The sequence below is a fragment of the Salmo salar genome, chromosome 23 (assembly GCF_965601325.2).
Source record: "Salmo salar chromosome 23, fSalSal1, whole genome shotgun sequence".
Lineage (NCBI taxonomy): Eukaryota > Metazoa > Chordata > Actinopteri > Salmoniformes > Salmonidae > Salmo > Salmo salar.
The window spans coordinates 43,418,042-43,440,294 of record NC_138313.1 but is presented as its reverse complement, the minus strand read 5'-3'; the positions used below and the strand labels follow the sequence as shown (position 1 = coordinate 43,440,294).

The window sequence follows — 22,253 nt, the reverse complement described above, 5'->3', positions numbered from 1 at the left end:
TCAGTTAAGAACAAATTCTTATTTACAATGACGGCCTACCCCGGGCCAAACCTGGACGACGCTGGGCCAAATTGTGCGCCGCACTATGAGACTCCCAATCACAGCCGGATGTGATACAGCCTGGATTCGAACCAGGGACTGTAGTGACGGCTCTTGCACTGAGATAGCAGTGCCTTAGACCGCTGCGCCACATTAGGCACTGGTGAAGTGGGCTTTTGAAGAAGTTACCTAAAATGTCCTTTAGCTCATCTTAAATCTTTCTGGAACACTGACTGACTGTTCAGCCTATTGCCATGCCAAAATGATCTGAAACGTACGATGAAGGCAAGTGACATTTGAACATCCTGTTATATTGAACATGTGTTATATTAAAATACTGTAATCATCTGGTTTATGGAAGGTGTATCTGTAAACACAATCATTATTGCTTATTCATCTTTGTAACCTACCAGTGCATTACGAGAAAAAGACGTTTGCAAAAACACACACTTTAAAACACCGGACACAACCCCCCCCCCCATACACACACACACACACACACACACATACACACACACGTCATAGAAAAACATTGGCGTTATTTCAAAACCCCACACTTGTCACACTCTGTAGTCTCATACAAGCAAACAATGACGTAACATCTCAAAGCATAATATTAAAGCAACCGTTTCATAAAGTGTGACATCACCTGCACAGTGGAAACAGTCCAGTGCCACCCAGTGGACAACATGGGGAACTTCAGTTCAACCCACAGTGGAAACAGTCCAGTGCCACCCAGTGGACAACATGGGGAACTTCAGTTCAACACACAGTGGAAACAGTCCAGTGCCACCCAGTGGACAACATGGGGAACTTCAGTTCAACCCACAGTGGAAACAGTCCAGTGCCACCCAGTGGACAACATGGGGAACTTCAGTTCAACCCACAGTGGAAACAGTCCAGTGCCACCCAGTGGACAACATGGGGAACTTCAGTTCAACCCACAGTGGAAACAGTCCAGTGCCACCCAGTGGACAACATGGGGAACTTCAGTTCAACCCACAGTGGAAACAGTCCAGTGCCACCCAGTGGACAACATGGGGAACTTCAGTTCAACCCACAGTGGGACAACCTCTCCACATGCATAAGGCAGGTCATACAGTATTGTCCTTTATACCAGTGTTTTAACAAACACGGTTTTAACAAATCATGCTCAACATACACTGTATGGACAAACAATTCTTAGCATATAATCACGAATGTGGTCACTGTCATGCTGTTGGGGGGGGGGGGGATTCACTCAAGCAGAGGATTGCTCTAAAGCAGGCCTGTAGATAATGGACCTAAATTCATAGACAGTTTCCTGACTGTGCCCGGCGTGCTAATAATTACCCAAAATAAAAGCTAGGAGAGTCAGGGAGCCTAGAAAATACCCCCACATTTCTTTGGCATATTTTGACGGCAAGGTAACAACCAATTTTCAGTGTGGTCCTCCTGAAACTGACTGAAGACTGCTCTTCGATGACTTGTCTGTTCAAAAAAATAACCTCTTGTTCACTAAGGTTGGAAGGGGCGGCTCAAAGGAAACAGGATGTAAACATCAGCTCGGGACGCCATTTCAAATCTTGAAGGTAGTCTTACACTATAGTAGGGCCCCTTCAACAAAGAAGAGATGGGAGATAGAGATCGATAAAGGAGAGAGGCGTACCATCTCGAAAAGGCAAACCGGGGGGGCGGGGGGGATTTGCGGTAGTGGGTGCAGACATAGTCCCACAGGTTGGGGGCGCTAGAGGACACCCCCAGGACAGAGGCACTGAAGAGGCCCGAGCACAGGGACCCTGTTGTGGAAGATCCGCGGGGTGGGAAAGAAGAGCGGGATGGGGGTAGGGAGGAAGTGGTTAGTCCTCATTGCATAGCATGCAGTTCTTAGTAAGAGCAGATCACTGTTGCCAAGGGAGCTGTGTGTATGTGTGTGTGTGAGAAACTCCTAACACCTGCACCTCTTCCCTGATCAGAGAGGTGGTGAAGCACCTCTAAGGCCTTCTGGGAAAGGTGATATAGGAATTTATATGATTTATAATGACTAAAGTATTCCACCCGAAAGGTATGATGAATTAGAATTATAAGACTGTAATTCTCTAATGTGTGTGCATAGGACAAGTTAAGACTTTACTATTTAGCAATGTAAGTGAGACATTTAAGGAAAAGAGAAACTGTCGACAGACAACTTGTGACCACTGTGAAACTGATAACAGGAAGAAGGTCTCCCCACCCAGGAAGGGGAGAAACCGTTGGGCTTGCAGTAGATTATGAAACATATTGAAGCAATGTATTTGTTGGAAAATTCTTGTGAATAGCATTGACAGTGTTAGAGAAGTGGAGGGGCGTTTATAAGGGGTACGACCAAATGTGAGGTATAAAAGACTATGTGCATAGTATGATTTTCAGAATGTTCTCTGAATACATTTGACCTATTGCAGACTGGGACTTTGTCTAATTCTTCATTAACCGGGGATTTACAACCCCTGGAAATTATTCAAAGTTTAAGTGATAGTCGAGTTCACAACATTGGGATGAAAATTCTCGTGACAAAAGGTGACTGACATCAACATCTGGTGGGATCATGGACTCATAGGACGTCATGGATTTAAGAAATAAGGTATATTTCTAGTATGAACACATTTGGGACACAGTCCTGGGCTACTCTGGCCTACACAGTCTGGGCTACTCTGGCCTACACAGTCTGGGCTACTCTGGCCTACACAGTCTGGGCTACTCTGGCCTACACAGTCTGGGCTACTCTGGCCTACACAGTCTGGGCTACTCTGGCCTACACAGTCTGGGCTACTCTGGCCTACACAGTCTAGGCTACTCTGGCCTACACAGTCTAGGCTACTCTGGCCTACACAGTCTAGGCTACTCTGGCCTACACAGTCTAGGCTACTCTGGCCTACACAGTCTAGGCTACTCTGGCCTACACAGTCTGGGCTACTCTGGCCTACACAGTCTGGGCTACTCTGGCCTACACAGTCTGGGCTACTCTGGCCTACACAGTCTGGGCTACTCTGGCCTACACAGTCTGGGCTACTCTGGCCTACACAGTCTGGGCTACTCTGGCCTACACAGTCTGGGCTACTCTGGCCTACACAGTCTAGGCTACTCTGGCCTACACAGTCTAGGCTACTCTGGCCTACACAGTCTAGGCTACTCTGGCCTACACAGTCTAGGCTACTCTGGCCTACATAGTCTAGGCTACTCTGGCCTACACAGTCTGGGCTACTCTGGCCTACACAGTCTGGGCTACTAAGACCTCTGATCTACACGAGAGAGAGAGAGAGGAGAGAGCGAGAGAGAACACGAGAGAGAGAGAGAGAGAGAGAGAGAGAGAGCGAGAGAGAACACGAGAGAGAGAGAACACAAGAGAGAGAACACGAGAGAGAGAGAACACAAGAGAGAGAACGCGAGAGCGAGAGAGAGAACACGAGAACGAGAGAGAGAACACGAGAACGAGATGAGAGATGAGAGAGAGAGATGAGAGAGAGAGATGAGAGATGAGAGAGAACACGAGAGAGAGAACACGAGAGAGAGAACACGAGAGAGAGAGAACACGAGAGAGAGAGAGAGAACACGAGAGAGAGAGAGAGAGAGAACACGAGAGAGAGAGATGAGAGAGAACACGAGAACGAGAGAGAGAACACGAGAACGAGATGAGAGATGAGAGAGAGAGATGAGAGAGAGAGATGAGAGATGAGAGAGAACACGAGAGAGAGAGAACACGAGAGAGAGAGATGAGAGAGAACACGAGAGAGAGAACACGAGAGAGAGAACACGAGAGAGAGAACACGAGAGAGAGAACACGAGAGAGAGAACACGAGAGAGAGAGAGAGAGAACACGAGAGAGATGAGAGAGAACACGAGAGAGAGAGATGAGAGAGAACACGAGAGAGAGAGATGAGAGAGAACACGAGAGAGAGAGATGAGAGAGAACACGAGAGAGAGAACACGAGAGAGAGAGATGAGAGAGAACACGAGAGAGAACACGAGAGAGAGAGAACACGAGAGAGAGAGATGAGAGAGAACACGAGAGAGAGAGAACACGAGAGAGAGAGAGATGAGAGAGAACGAGAGAGAGAACACGAGAGAGAGAGAGAGAGATGAGAGAGAACGAGAGAGAACACGAGAGAGAGAACACGAGAGAGAACACGAGAGAGAACACGAGAGAGAACACGAGAGAGAGAGAGATGAGAGAGAGAACACGAGAGAGAGAGATGAGAGAGAACGAGAGAGAGAACATGAGAGAGAGAGAGAGAGATGAGAGAGAACACGAGAGAGAACACGAGAGAGAACACGAGAGAGAACACGAGAGAGAACACGAGAGAGAACACGAGAGAGAACACGAGAGAGAACACGAGAGAGAACACGAGAGAGAACACGAGAGAGAGAGAGATGAGAGCGAACACGAGAGAGAGAGATGAGAGAGAACACGAGAGAGAGATGAGAGAGAGAGATGAGAGAGAACATGAGAGAGAGAACACGAGAGAGAGAGAGATGAGAGAGAACACGAGAGAGAGAGATGAGAGATGAGAGAGAGCCAACAGATAGTGAGGTAGTGCTGATGTCAGGGGGCAGAAATATGACAGTGGCAGCAGTGGTTGGACAGGGGGACAGAAACCAGATACCCACCTAGACCAGTCTGTTTAATCTCGGGGGACTGGCGCGAGCATGAGGGGAAGAGGCGGTAAGAGGCGCCCTTGGAGGAGGTGGGTATGGTCTCGGCGAGGACCTGGTTGGGGACAGGGACACATGGTCAGTGAGACAGACAGCGACAGACAAACAGCTGACTGTCAGACAGGTAGTTACATAACCAGGCAGACATACAATCTGGATTCATTTGTAAAAACACAAACATGACTTGACTAATCATCACCAATAAGGACATAGTACACAGACCACATAGTCTACTGAGCCCGAGATTAATAAATCAGTGGTGTAAAGTACTTAAGTAAAAATAATTTAAACTAGTTATGGGTATCTGTACTTTACTATTTATATTTTTGACAAGTTTGACTTTACTACATTCCTAAAGAAAACACTGTACTTTTTACCATACATTTTCCCTGACACCCAAAAGTACTCGTTACATTTTAATGCTTAGCAGGACAGGAAAATGTTCCAATTCACGCACTAACTCAAGAGAACATCCCTGGTCATCCCTACTGCCTCTGACTCACTAAACACAAATGCTTCATTTGTAAATGATGTCTGAGTGTTGGAGTTTGTGCCTGGCTATCTGTAAAAATAAAAGTAAACTTGAAAATGTCTGGTTTGCTTAATATAAAGGAATTTGAAATGAATTATATACTTTTACTTTTGATACTTAAGTATATTTCAGCAATTACATTTACTTTTGATACTTAAAGGAAAAATCCATTCAAAACCAGTCATTCCTGTAATTTACAGTGTTAAATAACACTAATATTTGACAACAGTGTTTTTGTGAACAAATGCTTAATTTTGGCTTTCTAAAAAGGTTGGTAGCAACATGGATCGTTGTGTAAATCTGTTGCATCTCAAGTCGACTACAAAATCCACAATGCAAGGCTCTCTCTATGGGCTCAAGAAAACGTAGCAATATACATTAATACAAAGACAATATCAGCATGTGAAGTAGCTAGTTAGTGCAGTTTGTTTAGGCGATTACAGCTATCATATAGGAGTCTACAATCTCACCATGTTCAACCTGCAGATGGTTCAACCTGCAGAACATTCACAACAGCAGATATACTTTTGAGGAGATGGGAAACGTTGCCCATGCTAGGCCAATGGACCGCGCGGTGCATTCTGGGCGATTCTGGGACAAGGAGCGCTCTCCTTCAAGGAGGGAATGGGAGTCTATTGGGCGCTAGCTCAAAAACCCAACATTAGCACACATTTCGTCAACAAGAAGTACAACATTACAAATCTTTTCAGAGATGTGAAATAATTAACTTGCCATCTGTAGCAGTGGCGTAGCCACGGGTAGCCCTGCCCAGTTTGATCTCAGGCCTACCCAGAAAATGGCCCAGAAATTATTTAATATAAAAAGTTTGATTTTATTACATTTTTAAAAAGAAATGCATGCGAGATTGATTTCCTATTGGTCATTTTAATATAATGTAGTAAAGAAATAGTCCGCGACAATCAAGTTGGCGCCAACTGTTGGTTACATTTAAGAAAACAATAATACGGTGGTTTACCTGAACAACCTGGCAACGTCACGTGGCTAACTTTGAAGCACATAAGCTAGCAAGCTCTATCACGCTAGTTCACTGGAATTGAGTAATTTAGTAGTTCTAGCAACGGCAAACCAAAATGTCGATCGCTAGGTCCACCAACAGATTTGTCTGCCGTTGATGAACCAGCCTGTCAACCAAAGCTAGCAAAGTTCCCTTCAAGTATGATAAATGGCAAATCACGCCGCTTCTCTTCAAGGTGGTATGACCAGTTCGTGTGGCTTGAGTATAGTAAAGCAAAAGATGCAATTTATTGTAAGTTTTGTAGGCACTTTCCTGGGGCAAATATCAAATTCAGATTTATACGAGATGGATTTAAAAACTGGAAACTCACAAGAAATGCTTGCTGCAAACACGAGAATAGCAAATTACATGCTAGTGCCCATGCAAAATGTGAATCCTACAAGGCAACCCATGGGCCTAGAAGTCGTGGGACTGTGTTGAACCAAATACATGGGGATGCAAACATGGATTTCATAGAAAGAAACCATGCACATGTTAAAGTGGTCATAGATATTGTTCTAATGTGTGAAAAGCAGGATATTCCACTCAGAGGTCATAGAGAAACCGAAGAGGCAATCAACAAAAAGTAACTTTCTAGAAATCTTCAATTTCATCTCAAAGTATGACTCAGAAATACAAAAAACAGGCTCAATGAGCTACCTCACAATGCCACGCTTATGAGCCCCAAACTTCAGAACGAGTTGCTGGACTGTGCAGCTTCATTGTTACTGTGGAGGATAAACGATCAAGTTCATTCTGCGCCTTCCACGTATTTTGCCAAAGTAGCAGATGAATATAAAGATCAATCTAAACAAGAACTTACTGCTGTGTGCATCTGATACATTCATGCTGGAATGATTAAAGAAAAGAGCTGTTGGGTTTATGGAAACCGCTGATTTGTCTGAACAAGGAATTTCTGGGAAAATACTTGGAAGTGTTGCAACCCCTGGAGTTGGATCCCACTCTGTGTGGGTTTTTGTTTCGATGGTGCTTCAGTCATGTCAGTGTAACAATTTTTCTTCCGTCCCTCTCCTCGCTCCTACCTGGGCTCGAACCAGGGACCCTCTGCACACATCAACAACAGCCACCCTCAAAGCATCGTTACCCATCGTTCCACAAAAGCCGCGGCCCTTGCAGAGCAAGGGGAACAACTACTTCAAGGTCTCAGAGCTAGTGCCGTCACCGATTGAAACGCTATTAGTGCGCACCCCGCTAAATAGCTAGCCATTTCACATCGGTTACATCAGGGAACAGAGGGGTGCCTGTCCTACTAAAGAAAACATTTAAGCAAGCAGTATATGTGCATTGCAACTCCCACCGTCTGATTTTGGTTCTGTGCACCGCGGCAAAAGTGTCGGGACCTTTTCTTTACACTGTAATAAATCAGCTGCACACATTTATGAGTGGATCCCACAGACATGCTGGATTCATAGAAGTACAGAAAGAGTTGCATCCCCATTAGACTCATGTACCGAGCTAGAAAGATCCACGGCGGAGTTCAAAACCAGGGTCTGTGAGTAAAGTGCTGTTATTGCTAGATGTCATTTTTAGAGGTTCTTGCAGAGTTTTCAGAGGCTTGTGGACAAACCAAATTAGAAGCCGATTATGATCTTACAACAAATCCAGAACAAGATGTTTTTATTCCTGTTAGTCAATTTTAGTAAATTGTTTGACACTAGTGATTTTGCAACGAAGGTATTACAAAGCTCTACATTATCTGTTACGGACTGTATTGGTTTAATTGAAATCCTCAAAAGCAGATTTTCTACGTTCAGAGATAACTCAGGGGGAGACTTTGATAATGTTCTCAAGCTAACTGAAGAGATGATGATTAAGCATGATATTAGTACTTGGGATGCGAGTGCATCACGGCAGTGAAAACTGCCTGTAAAATTGGCAGACAGTGTTGTCACAACTTCATTAGGGAAAACATCCAGCATCAAGAGTGACAGTGACCTGAGGCAACGTTGGAACAGTATTCTAGACAGACAGATTACTGAGTTGAACTCAAGATTTCAAGAAGACACATATGGGATCATGCAAGCGGCAGCCTCCTTTTCCAAAGAATCCCAAACCTGCGGCCTTAAAGAGCAGCTGAAGACCACATGCGATCATTATGCAATATCAATTGAGGATGCTGAATTCACTGTTTTTATTCAGCAGTTGAGTCGCAAAATGAACATGGGAAAGTGTGACTTTTCCTCCATAATGAGTATACTTGACAGCTGCCCTGATGATATTTTCCCTAATATAAACTCTCTGTTAAGGATCATTGTCACACTTCCAATGACATCATGCAGTGTGGAGAGACTTTTCTCAACAACAACTAGGATATAAAAAAATCGTCTTCGCACATCAATGACAAGCGCCCGGCTGAACCACTTCAGGTTGCTGTCTTTTGAGCGTGAACTGACAGATACACTGGATTATGATGAAATCATCACCAGATTCAACTCAAAGCCTCGCCGTCTGCTCCTTGTGATGTAGGTCACGACTTATTGATACGTCTACTAAAGGTACTTTTTATAGTCCTACTGTCCGCCGGGGTAACATCAAATATAGGCTTGTTTCCCATCGAGATTAAAGGGCGCCTGAAGACCAGTTTTATGTTGTTGGCAACTGGTCTAAAGTTACTGTCTTATTTTAATATGCTGGGATAGGTCATTATTTGTATATGTAACGAGGTTGCTCCGAGTACTACGCACTAGAATAAAACTATTGTTTTACGAAATAATATATGGTGTGCGTCGCAAAATAAATTAAATAAGTAGAACAAAAATGCCTATCCAAATTTTTCTTGGCCTGTCCCCCCCAAAAAATCTGGCTACTCCCCTGATCTGTAGTATCAGACAGCTTTGGATTCGTGACATTACGTAGTTTGAGGAAAAGAGGCACGTTTCTTGACATATACACTGACTTTGAGAATGGATTGCGTTATTATTAGCTTAGCATGACAACGTGAACGCGATTGGTCGACAGTTTGCTGGGTGGGGGCGTTTTATGTTCCTTTATTCATTGGATTCCTATCTTCTTTGGATAATATCTCTGGCAACGGTACCATGCAATGCACCCTGGTCTAAAGAGGCAGACAAGTAGGAGACATGTGTTAGACCCTCGGTTAAATTACACATTTCTCCAGGTAGGAAAATGGCAAAAATATGATCAACGGCTCATCCTACCGAGTTATGACATCGGACAGAATTGAAATATGACATGTGTGATAGACGTTTTCACAAGCTAAAAAAATGTTATATTCCAATGAACTTCCAGTGTAGTGACAGAGACTTTACCACTGTGCTACGTCATACCGGATGGATTTTTTCCTGCTTAAACGCCAATAACTCAGATACACATGAAAACCGTGAAATGACCCAGGGGATCGATAGAACATCACTCAGAGATGCACAAAAACAATATAACATTCAAAATGGGTGAACCTTTCCTTTAAGTACATTTAAAACCAAATACTTTTAGACTTTTACTCAAGTAATATTTTACTGGGTTACTTTTACTTGTCATTTTGTATTAAGGTATCTTTATTTTTTAATCAAGTATGACAAATTGGGTACTTTTCCCACCACTGTGAATTATCATCACTAATAGGGACATAGTACAAAGACTACGTAATCTGAGATGACTTGCAAAGCGCACACAGATACCTGAATGTTGTTCATCAGGCTACACAACAGAAAACGTTTAAAAATGTTTCGCAGCGAAAATCAGATGTTTGGTCCAGGTAAGTCGCTCTCTGTTTCAAATGATTTTTTCCATTCTATTATTTGGTACCTATGAACATCCGTCTTAGAAAAAGACAGGTCTATCCTAAAGACTCAATATCTGAACAGATTAGCGCTATGCCTGTGATTCAGAAGTGGACTGTACTGAATGTGGGAGAGGGCTAGAGTTATGCTAGGGTCATGCTAGGATCATGCTAGGGTCATGCTAGGGTTAGAGAGGACGCACAGTAATGGACGTGACCCTGGTCAGCTACCTCCATGGAGCCAGTCTTGCGGTTTCGGATCATGGGGGATCTTTTGATGCCGATTGGCTCAGAGAGCGACAGGGCCCGGTCAGTCTCATCCTGTGATAGGTCCTCCAGACTGCCTTGGTTGGTCTGCTTCTCCTGGTTCTGGATTGGATCAAAGAGACCGTTAATGGGGGTTGGGGACACACACCACACACACACACGGACACCACACACACCTCAGCGGAGGCTGGGCGGAAGCCAAAGCCCAGAGGGACGTTCTCCTCGTCCTCACAGCCCTTCACCCCGGGACTGAAGTGGAGCTCCACGTGGAAACGCTCCTCTGAGCCAGGGTCCTGATCAACACATACACAGAAACACAAACAATGATGTTAAACTACACAGACAGACAGACAGAGACCTAACTGAACTTGTTGTTATCCTCATACAGCATGATGACTATCTGAATGTAGGGACAGAGACCTAACTGACCTTGTTGTTATCCTCATACAGCATGATGACTATCTGAATGTAGGGACAGAGACCTAACTGACCTTGTTGTTATCCTCATACAGCATGATGACTATCTGAATGTAGGGACAGAGACCTAACTGACCTTGTTGTTATCCTCATACAGCATGATGACTATCTGAATGTAGGGACAGAGACCTAACTGACCTTGTTGTTATCCTCATACAGCATGATGACTATCTGAATGTAGGGACAGAGAGACCTAACTGACCTTGTTGTTATCCTCATACAGCATGATGACTATCTGAATGTAGAGACAGAGACCTAACTGACCTTGTTGTTATCCTCATACAGCATGATGACTATCTGAATGTAGGGACAGAGACCTAACTGACCTTGTTGTTATCCTCATACAGCATGATGACTATCTGAATGTAGGGACAGAGACCTAACTGACCTTGTTGTTATCCTCATACAGCATGATGACTATCTGAATGTAGGGACAGAGACCTAACTGACCTTGTTGTTATCCTCATACAGCATGATGACTATCTGAATGTAGGGACAGAGAGACCTAACTGACCTTGTTGTTATCCTCATACAGCATGATGACTATCTGAATGTAGAGACAGAGAGACCTAACTGACCTTGTTGTTATCCTCATACAGCATGATGACTATCTGAATGTAGAGACAGAGAGACCTAACTGACCTTGTTGTTATCCTCATACAGCATGATGACTATCTGAATGTAGAGACAGAGAGACCTAACTGACCTTGTTGTTATCCTCATACAGCATGATGACTATCTGAATGTAGGGACAGAGACCTAACTGACCTTGTTGTTATCCTCATACAGCATGATGACTATCTGAATGTAGGGACAGAGACCTAACTGACCTTGTTGTTATCCTCATACAGCATGATGACTATCTGAATGTAGGGACAGAGAGGTCTAACTGACCTTGTTGTTATCCTCATACAGCATGATGACTATCTGAATGTAGAGACAGAGACCTAACTGACCTTGTTGTTATCCTCATACAGCATGATGACTATCTGAATGTAGAGACAGAGACCTAACTGACCTTGTTGTTATCCTCATACAGCATGATGACTATCTGAATGTAGGGACAGAGAGACCTAACTGACCTTGTTGTTATCCTCATACAGCATGATGACTATCTGAATGTAGAGACAGAGACCTAACTGACCTTGTTGTTATCCTCATACAGCATGATGACTATCTGAATGTAGGGACAGAGACCTAACTGACCTTGTTGTTATCCTCATACAGCATGATGACTATCTGAATGTAGGGACAGAGAGACCTAACTGACCTTGTTGTTATCCTCATACAGCATGATGACTATCTGAATGTAGGGACAGAGAGACCTAACTGACCTTGTTGTTATCCTCATACAGCATGATGACTATCTGAATGTAGGGACAGAGAGACCTAACTGACCTTGTTGTTATCCTCATACAGCATGATGACTATCTGAATGTAGGGACAGAGAGACCTAACTGACCTTGTTGTTATCCTCATACAGCATGATGACTATCTGAATGTAGGGACAGAGACCTAACTGACCTTGTTGTTATCCTCATACAGCATGATGACTATCTGAATGTAGGGACAGAGACCTAACTGACCTTGTTGTTATCCTCATACAGCATGATGACTATCTGAATGTAGAGACAGAGAGACCTAACTGACCTTGTTGTTATCCTCATACAGCATGATGACTATCTGAATGTAGGGACAGAGACCTAACTGACCTTGTTGTTATCCTCATACAGCATGATGACTATCTGAATGTAGAGACAGAGACCTAACTGACCTTGTTGTTATCCTCATACAGCATGATGACTATCTGAATGTAGGGACAGAGACCTAACTGACCTTGTTGTTATCCTCATACAGCATGATGACTATCTGAATGTAGGGACAGAGACCTAACTGACCTTGTTGTTATCCTCATACAGCATGATGACTATCTGAATGTAGGGACAGAGAGACCTAACTGACCTTGTTGTTATCCTCATACAGCATGATGACTATCTGAATGTAGGGACAGAGAGACCTAACTGACCTTGTTGTTATCTTCATACAGCATGATGACTATCTGAATGTAGGGACAGAGAGACCTAACTGACCTTGTTGTTATCTTCATACAGCATGATGACTATCTGAATGTAGAGACAGAGACCTAACTGACCTTGTTGTTATCCTCATACAGCATGATGACTATCTGAATGTAGGGACAGAGACCTAACTGACCTTGTTGTTATCCTCATACAGCATGATGACTATCTGAATGTAGGGACAGAGAGGTCTAACTGACCTTGTTGTTATCCTCATACAGCATGATGACTATCTGGGTCATGTAGTTGAGTTCAGAGACAGCACTGAGGTAATCCATGGCCTGTTTCCACTGCTGGTCCTTCACTTCCTGTCACACAGACAACATAACAACCAGAGATATCTGGATCCTGCTGATTCATTAAGCCTATATGAAACAACTGCAAAACAAACAAAAAAAATTGTATGTGAACCCAAGTCTGCAATATTCACGACCACGTCTAAATCACAATTGGTACTTTCCCAGATCTGTTTGGCACGACAATGATCATAGATCAAGGTGTTGGTAAGATGGCACAAACAGATCTGGGAACAATATACTTACATCCAGTAATCCCCCATAGCGGAAGATGCTGAGCAGTGAGTGGACGTGGCTTTCGCTGGTGAAATAGAGACGGGTCCTGACGTGGCGCCCCGGAGACATGACCCCCCGTGAGTACCTGGAACACCAGAGGGAATGAAAGACAAATGGGTGATCACTCACTGGGGCTCTAGAGAGACACTTCAGGGGAGGGTTAACTGGTCCTGGGACAGTGGCTCAACTCAGTGGTATGCCATCATTGTAACAACAGGGTCTACTAAGAACTGGTCCTGGGACAGTGGCTCAACTCAGTGGTATGCCATCATTGTAACAACAGGGTCTACTAAGAACTGGTCCTGGGACAGTGGCTAACCATCATTGTAACAACAGGGTCTACTAAGAACTGGGCAGTGGTATGTAGGGCTGGGCGATAGAGTCTAAAAATCATATTTCGATTTTCTCACAAACTCATGGCTGATTCACGATACAGTATATATATATTTTTTTTTCTTCACTTTTTCTTAGTAGGGTCTGTTCTGATGTACATTTTGGGAGAGATGAGACATGAAACATATCGTTAAAGGTTAAGTTCTCCTCCATTACAGTAAAATAGAGAGTTGAAAAAAAAAATTGCGAGTTGAAACTAGTGACATTTCCACTCTTTGTTGTTGTGAGTGGCAGGGGCTTGGTGTCCGGAGGGAGGGGCTTGGTGTCCAGGGGGGAGGGGCTTGGTGTCCAGGGGGGAGGGGCTTGGTGTCCGGAGGGAGGGGCTTGGTGTCCAGGGGGGAGGGGCTTGGTGTCCAGGGGGGAGGGGCTTGGTGTCTGTGGGCGAGTGGGAAGGTGCACACAGCACAGAAGGTGGAGCTTGGTGTCCAGGGGGGAGGGGCTTGGTGTCCAGGGGGGAGGGGCTTGGTGTCTGTGGGCGAGTGGGAAGGTGCACACAGCACAGAAGGTGGAGCTTGGTGTCCAGGGGGGAGGGGCTTCAGGGGGGAGGGGCTTGGTGTCCAGGGGGGAGGGGCTTGGTGTCCAGGGGGGAGGGGCTTGGTGTCTGTGTGCGACTGGGAAGGTGCACACAGCACAGAAGGTGGAGCTTGGTGTCCGGAGGGAAGGGCTTGGTGTCCAGGGGGGAGGGGCTTGGTGTCCAGGGGGGAGGGGCTTGGTGTCTGTGTGCGACTGGGAAGGTGCACACAGCACAGAAGGTGGAGCTTGGTGTCCGGAGGGAGGGGCTTGGTGTCCAGGGGGAGGGGCTTGGTGTCCAGGGGGGAGGGGCTTGGTGTCCAGGGGGGAGGGGCTTGGTGTCCAGGGGGGAGGGGCTTGGTGTCCAGGGGGGGAGGGGCTTGGTGTCCAGGGGGGGAGGGGCTTGGTGTCCAGGGGGGAGGGGCTTGGTGTCCAGGGGGGAGGGGCTTGGTGTCTGTGGGCGAGTGGGAAGGTGCACACAGCACAGAAGGTGGAGCTTGGTGTCCAGGGGGGAGGGGCTTGGTGTCCAGGGGGGAGGGGCTTGGTGTCTGTGGGCGAGTGGGAAGGTGCACACAGCACAGAAGGTGGAGCTTGGTGTCCAGGGGGGAGGGGCTTCAGGGGGGAGGGGCTTGGTGTCCAGGGGGGAGGGGCTTGGTGTCTGTGTGCGACTGGGAAGGTGCACACAGCACAGAAGGTGGAGCTTGGTGTCCGGAGGGAGGGGCTTGGTGTCCAGGGGGAGGGGCTTGGTGTCCAGGGGGGAGGGGCTTGGTGTCCAGGGGGGAGGGGCTTGGTGTCCAGGGGGGAGGGGCTTGGTGTCTGTGGGCGAGTGGGAAGGTGCACACAGCACAGAAGGTGGAGCTTGGTGTCCGGAGGGGAGGGGCTTGGTGTCCAGGGGGGAGGGGCTTGGTGTCTGTGTGCGACTGGGAAGGTGCACACAGCACAGAAGGTGGAGCTTGGTGTCCGGAGGGAGGGGCTTGGTGTCCAGGGGGAGGGGCTTGGTGTCCAGGGGGGAGGGGCTTGGTGTCCAGGGGGGAGGGGCTTGGTGTCCAGGGGGGAGGGGCTTGGTGTCTGTGTGCGACTGGGAAGGTCTACAGTACACACAGCACAGTCAGAAGGCACGAAGGAGACGACTCCAAACATAAAAAAATAAATCCCCTGCCCAAAAAAGGGAAAAAAAATGTAAACCTCGATTCCTGCGATACAGGCATTTCGAACATTGCGCTAAAACATTAATTCAGATTCATTTGATATATCGCCCTGCCCCTGTGGTATGTCATCATTATCACAGGGTCAACCAAGAACTGGTCCTAGGACAGAGGCACACTCATAGTGATGTGTACCTACAACAACAACTGATTCTAGATCAGTGGCACTGAGCCTGCAACAGTGGTCACAAGCAGTGGGAGTGTATTAGAGACTGACTCCAGAAACCAGACAAGTGCATCATACAGGTGGCACTGCAACTCACAGTGGGTGCAGCTTATTGACGGCCTCGTCCTCGTGGGTCCTCTGCAGGTCTAGCTGGATCTTCTTCATCAGGGGCAGGCAGTAGGCCTGGGCAATGTCCATCTTCTCTGCCTTATTGATGCCATACTCCTAGAGAGAGACAAACATGCTCAAAAGGTATGTTCAAAAATATAAGCTTCAACTCAAGTTTTTACTTCTGTTGATCATTTTCTGAAAAGACAGAACAGCCATCAGGAGCCGGGTTTACTGTACTTGAAAAGACAAGTTCCTGGAACAGCCATCAGGAGCCGGGTTTACTGTACTTGAAAAGACAAGTTCCTGGAACAGCCATCAGGAGCCGGGTTTACTGTACTTGAAAAGACAAGTTCCTGGAACAGCCATCAGGAGCCGGGTTTACTGTACTTGAAAAGACAAGTTCCTGGAACAGCCATCAGGAGCCGGGTTTACTGTACTTGAAAAGACAAGTTCCTGGAACAGCCATCAGGAGCCGGGTTTACTGTACTTGAAAAGACAAGTTCCTGGAACAGCCATCAGGAGCCGGGTTTACTGTACTTGAAAAGACAAGTTCCTGGAACAGCCATCAGGAGCCGGGTTTACTGTACTTGAAAAGACAAGTTCCTGGAACAGCCATCAGGAGCCGGGTTTACTGTACTTGAAAAGACAAGTTCCTGGAACAGCCATCAGGAGCCAGGTTTACTGTACTTGAAAAGACAAGTTCCTGGAACAGCCATCAGGAGCCAGGTTTACTGTACTTGAAAAGACAAGTTCCTGGAACAGTCATCAGGAGCCAGGGTACTTGAAAGGGTAATAAAGTAAGCTTGGTAGGCATTAAGAATTGAAAAAGGGAATGCCATAATGAGCCAAGAATCATCCTCAGAGACTGAGGGGACGAGAGATGTAAGTAACAAGCTTGTCTAGAATCCCCCCTCCTCCTCCCTCTGTGTGTGTGTGTGTGTGTGTGTGTGTGTGTGTGTGTGTGTGTGTGTGTGTGTGTGTGTGTGTGTACGTTTCTCTATCCAACCAGGGGCATAGAAACAATCAGAAGTCATTGTCCTCACCACAGCAGGTCTACACTACAGCTATAGTCCACTATAGTAGGTCTACACCACAGCTATAGTCACCACATAGTAGGTCTACACTACAGCTGTAATCCCCATTTAGTAGGTCTACACTACAGATGTAATCCCCACTTAGTAGGTCTACACTACAGATGTAATCCCCACTTAGTAGGTCTACACTACAGCTGTAATCCCCACATAGTAGGTCTACACTACAGCTGTAATCCCCATTTAGTAGGTCTACACTACAGCTGTAATCCCCATTTAGTAGGTCTACACTACAGCTCTAATCCCCACTTAGTAGGTCTACACTACAGCTGTAATCCCCATTTAGTAGGTCTACACTACAGCTGTAATCCCCACTTAGTAGGTCTACACTACAGCTGTAATCCCCACTTAGTAGGTCTACACTACAGCTGTAATCCCCATTTAGTAGGTCTACACTACAGCTGTAATCCCCATTTAGTAGGTCTACACTACAGCTGTAATCCCCATTTAGTAGGTCTACACTACAGCTGTAATCCCCATTTAGTAGGTCTACACTACAGCTGTAATCCCCATTTAGTAGGTCTACACTACAGTTGTAATCCCCATTTAGTAGGTCTACACTACAGCTGTAATCCCCATTTAGTAGGTCTACACTACAGCTGTAATCCCCATTTAGTAGGTCTACACTACAGCTGTAATCCCCATTTAGTAGGTCTACACTACGCTATAGACCCAGTAGGACTATACGACAGCTATAGTCCCCACTTAAGTAGGTAAACGTGTGTGTGTAATATATATAAATAATGTCTTCCCCTCACCTGAGGTATGACGATGTCGGCCAGGGCACGGGACAGCCTGAACAGCTCCAGTGTGTCCTCTAGGTCCAGCGTGGAGTTGTGCTGCGTGTCGTACTTCACACAGTCGTAGATGTCCGGGATCTTACTGATGTCGTAGCGACCGCTCTTATTCCTGAAGTCCCTTTCCAGCTTGGACCAGCGTTGCAGCATCAGCTCCAGGGTCTCGCTGTGGTACAGCTGCAGGTCTGGGAACAGGACAGGACTTAGCTTACAGGTACAGCTGCAGGCCTGGGAACAGGACAGGACTTAGCTTACAGGTACAGCTGCAGGCCTGGGAACAGGACAGGACTTAGCTTACAGGTACAGCTGCAGGCCTGGGAACAGGACAGGACTTAGCTTACAGGTACAGCTGCAGGCCTGGGAACAGGACAGGACTTAGCTTACAGGTACAGCTGCAGGCCTGGGAACAGGACAGGACTTAGCTTACAGGTACAGCTGCAGGTCTGGGAACAGGACAGGACTTAGTTTACAGATACAGACCTGCAGATTTGGGGTCCTCCAGCCTCCTGCGGATCTGGGAGGTGAGGCTCTGGATGAGGGCGTAGACCTGGTCACACGTCCTCACTGGGTTCCCTATGGTCTTCATAGAGCTGACCAGGGAGGGGCTGTCTGTCGGGGCCAGCTGCAACACATGGTAACAGTCCTACTTTATTACAGTGGTACCAATAGTGCAGAACTTAATGGAACGGTGTAATGCCAACGTTGGTATCCATAACAACCAGTGATGAAATGAGAGACTCTTATCTGGAGATTGACAGAGATGTCATGCTCAGTTGATGGCTGTACGGTAAGGAATGACTAGGAAACATTGTTTTTAATCAAGAATACTGAAAGACTTGATGGAATTGTTGATGGAGCCTCCCACCAGTGAAACAGAGTGTTCATTTGGGTGACCATTTCTCTACTTAAACCCTGCAGCTAAAATACATTGACGCAGTTACTGTATTATAATAATGTATATTATAATGCATTGTAAAACTTGTAAATGACATGTCTTAATATCTCAATGATTCTTAGTTGAAAGCCTTATGAGACATTATAAGCTCATTCATGGTTATAACAACATAAGGAATTACACCTGGACGCAGTGAGTAAAGTGTTATTAACCATTTCAAACAGGGCTTTCCTGCCTATGTTTTTTTTTTCAACCCCGATTGGTTGGTTAGTAGTGGTCTAGGTGAATGGGTCTGCCGACTGTACCTTTCGGTAGTCGGCCTCAGTGAAGTCCTGGTCTTTCTGCATGATCTCATGGAGCCGTACCTTCACCCTCTGCTGGCAGTCGGTCAGAGACTCACTGTCGCTGTCCAGCATGCCGTTCATGTTGGCACTCTTCACCATCTGCACCAGGATGGGTGTCAACTCTCCCTCCAGAGCCAACAGCCCCTGCCCACACACACACACACAGTTAAGAGATGTTCACACGTACTGTACACAGAAAGGGTTGATATATGCAGGGTTGGAGATATTGACACAGAACACAAATGAAAGAAACAAGGCTAGTGAGCATACTGTACACACGTATACTGAAACATCTACAGACATACGCACCTTGGCAAAAGCGGCAGCGGTCATCTGAACACGGCCTTCGTCTGAGGCGTAGATCTTGAGGTCGTGGCGGTAGGTGCTGTGTAAACGGAGCAGACCACAGCCAGGGAAACCAGCGTAGTCCCCTTCAGAGTCAAACACACAGAGGAAGGAACATCAGCCTTGCAGGACATCACAGAGGTAGGGACATCAGAGAAGAAGGAACATCACAGAGGAAGGAACATCACAGAGGAAGGAACATCACAGAGGAAGGAACATCACAGAGGAAGGAACATCACAGAAGAAGGAACATCACAGAAGAAGGAACATCACAGAGGAAGGAACATCACAGAGGAAGGAACATCACAGAGGAAGGAACATCACAGAGGAAGGAACATCACAGAGGAAGGAACATCACAGAAGAAGGAACATCACAGAAGAAGGAACATCACAGAAGAAGGAACATCACAGAGGAAGGAACATCACAGAAGAAGGAACATCACAGAAGAAGGAACATCACAGAAGAAGGAACATCAGAAAAGGAAGGAACATCAGAAAAGGAAGGAACATCAGAAAAGGAAGGAACATCAGGCTTACAGGACATCACAGAGGAAGGAACATCACAGAGGAAGGAACATCAGAAAAGGAAGGAACATCAGGCTTACAGGACATCACAGAGGAAGGTAAAGCGCGAAGAAAGGGTACCCACCTACGCAACGGCACAGACTCTGCAGAAAGTTGATGAGGTAGGTAACATTGGTTATTTGGTGATTCAAAAAGACGTCAACTGGATATTTTTATTTAACTAGACGAGTCAGTTAAGAACAAATTCTTATTTGCAATGATGGCCTACCCCGGCCAACACTGGGCCAATTGTGCACCGCCCTATGGGACTCCCAATCACGGCCGGATATGATAGAGCCTGGATTCGAACCAGGGACTGTAGTGATGCCTCTTGCACTGAGATGCACTGTCTTAGACCGCTGCGCCACTCGGGATTATGTTCGCCTGAAAAGGAAACAGCCGGTCGCATCTCATACCTGGGATGAAATACGGTTCATGTAATGAGGTTGAAGTCATAAACCACTAAAGACCTGGGAAATTACATGATGAATCCTCCTGCAGGTGGTTTAATAGTCTTCCATAATGAATCCTCCTGCAGGTGGTTTAATAGTCTTCCATAATGAATCCTCCTGCAGGTGGTTTAATAGTCTTCCATAATGAATCCTCCTGCAGGTGGTTTAATAGTCTTCCATAATGAATCCTCCTGCAGGTGGTTTAATAGTCTTCCATAATGAATCCTCCTGCAGGTGGTTTAATAGTCTTCCATATTAGAATCCTCCTGCAGGTGGTTTAATAGTCTTCCATGATGAATCCTCCTGCAGGTGGTTTAATAGTCTTCCATAATGAATCCTCCTGCAGGTGGTTTAATAGTCTTCCATAATGAATCCTCCTGCAGGTGGTTTAATAGTGTTCCATAATGAATCCTCCTGCAGGTGGTTTAATAGTCTTCCATAATGAATCCTCCAGCAGGTGGTTTAATAGTGTTCCATAATGAATCCTCCTGCAGGTGGTTTAATAGTGTTCCATAATGAATCCTCCTGCAGGTGGTTTAATAGTGTTCCATAATGAATCCTCCTGCAGGTGGTTTAATAGTCTTCCATATTAGAATCCTCCTGCAGGTGGTTTAATAGTCTTCCATGATGAATCCTCCTGCAGGTGGTTTAATAGTCTTCCATAATGAATCCTCCTGCAGGTGGTTTAATAGTCTTCCATAATGAATCCTCCAGCAGGTGGTTTAATAGTCTTCCATAATGAATCCTCCTGCAGGTGGTTTAATAGTCTTCCATAATGAATCCTCCTGCAGGTGGTTTAATAGTCTTCCATAATGAATCCTCCTGCAGGTGGTTTAATAGTCTTCCATGATGAATCCTCCTGCAGGTGGTTTAATAGTCTTCCATGATGAATCCTCCTGCAGGTGGTTTAATAGTCTTCCATTATGAATCCTCCTGCAGGTGGTTTAATAGTCTTCCATAATGAATCCTCCTGCAGGTGGTTTAATAGTGTTCCATAATGAATCCTCCAGCAGGTGGTTTAATAGTGTTCCATAATGAATCCTCCAGCAGGTGGTTTAATAGTCTTCCATAATGAATCCTCCTGCAGGTGGTTTAATAGTCTTCCATAATGAATCCTCCTGCAGGTGGTTTAATAGTCTTCCATAATGAATCCTCCCGAGTGGCGCAGCGGTCTAAGGCACTGCCTCTCAGTGCTAGAGGCATCGCTACAGACACCCTGGTTTGAATCCAGGCTGTGTCACAACCGGCTGTGACTGGGAGTCCCATAGGGCGGCGAACAACTGGCCCAATTTGTTCTCAACTGACTTGCCTAGTTAAATAAAGGTTCAATAAAAAATGTAAATACTTTTTTTTTTTTTAAATAAGCCTGCAATGAGTTTCATAGTCTTCCATGCGCATCTTCAACTATTTCTCCCTCAAACATTTGTGTACGCCCACGCAACAAAATTGCACAACTTTTGTTATGAATTGAGTTGGACTAATGATCATCTTGGCAATATAGAGCATCTTCTAAAAATGTCCATATGATTAAGGAAGAGAAAAAAAGCAGCAGGCAGATGGTTCAGAAAGCTTGAGGGTCTGTCTCTTCCACTGAACCTAGAACAAGCCCTTGAATGACACCCTGTATGTTACAGAGCAGTTCCACTGAACCTAGAACAAGCCCTTGAATGACACCCTGTATGGTACAGAGCAGTTCCACTGAACCTAGAACAAGCCCTTTAATGACACCCTGTATGTTACAGAGCAGTTCCACTGAACCTAGAACAAGCCCTGAATGACACCCTGTATGTTACAGAGCAGTTCCACTGAACCTAGAACAAGCCCTTGAATGACACCCTGTATGTTACAGAGCAGTTCCATTGAACCTAGAACAAGCCCTTGAATGACACCCTGTATGGTACAGAGCAGTTCCATTGAACCTAGAACAAGCCCTTTAATGACACCCTGTATGTTACAGAGCAGTTCCACTGAA

General features: G+C 45.8%; 1 protein-coding gene across 11 annotated transcripts in view; it reads right to left on the bottom strand.

Moving 5' to 3' along the window:
• LOC106584645 (inositol hexakisphosphate and diphosphoinositol-pentakisphosphate kinase 1) overlaps window positions 1-22,253 on the bottom strand; it is a 68,055-nt gene that overhangs the window by 12,258 nt on the left and 33,544 nt on the right. For 9 of the 11 annotated variants that reach the window (XM_045706398.2, XM_045706396.2, XM_045706401.2 and 6 more), the window contains 10 exons: window positions 19,230-19,351; window positions 18,882-19,064; window positions 18,162-18,303; window positions 17,643-17,866; window positions 15,780-15,907; window positions 13,379-13,493; window positions 13,037-13,144; window positions 10,458-10,574; window positions 10,246-10,383; window positions 4,663-4,762 (listed from right to left, as the gene is read on the bottom strand). In XM_045706398.2, the coding sequence (XP_045562354.1) occupies window positions 4,663-4,762; window positions 10,246-10,383; window positions 10,458-10,574; window positions 13,037-13,144; window positions 13,379-13,493; window positions 15,780-15,907; window positions 17,643-17,866; window positions 18,162-18,303; window positions 18,882-19,064; window positions 19,230-19,351 (1,377 nt within the window). Of the gene's footprint in view, window positions 1-4,662; window positions 4,763-10,217; window positions 10,384-10,457; window positions 10,575-13,036; window positions 13,145-13,378; window positions 13,494-15,779; window positions 15,908-17,642; window positions 17,867-18,161; window positions 18,304-18,881; window positions 19,065-19,229; window positions 19,352-22,253 lie in introns of all 11 variants that reach the window. The other 2 variants (XR_006761553.2, XR_014382362.1) reach the window with 1 other exon arrangement.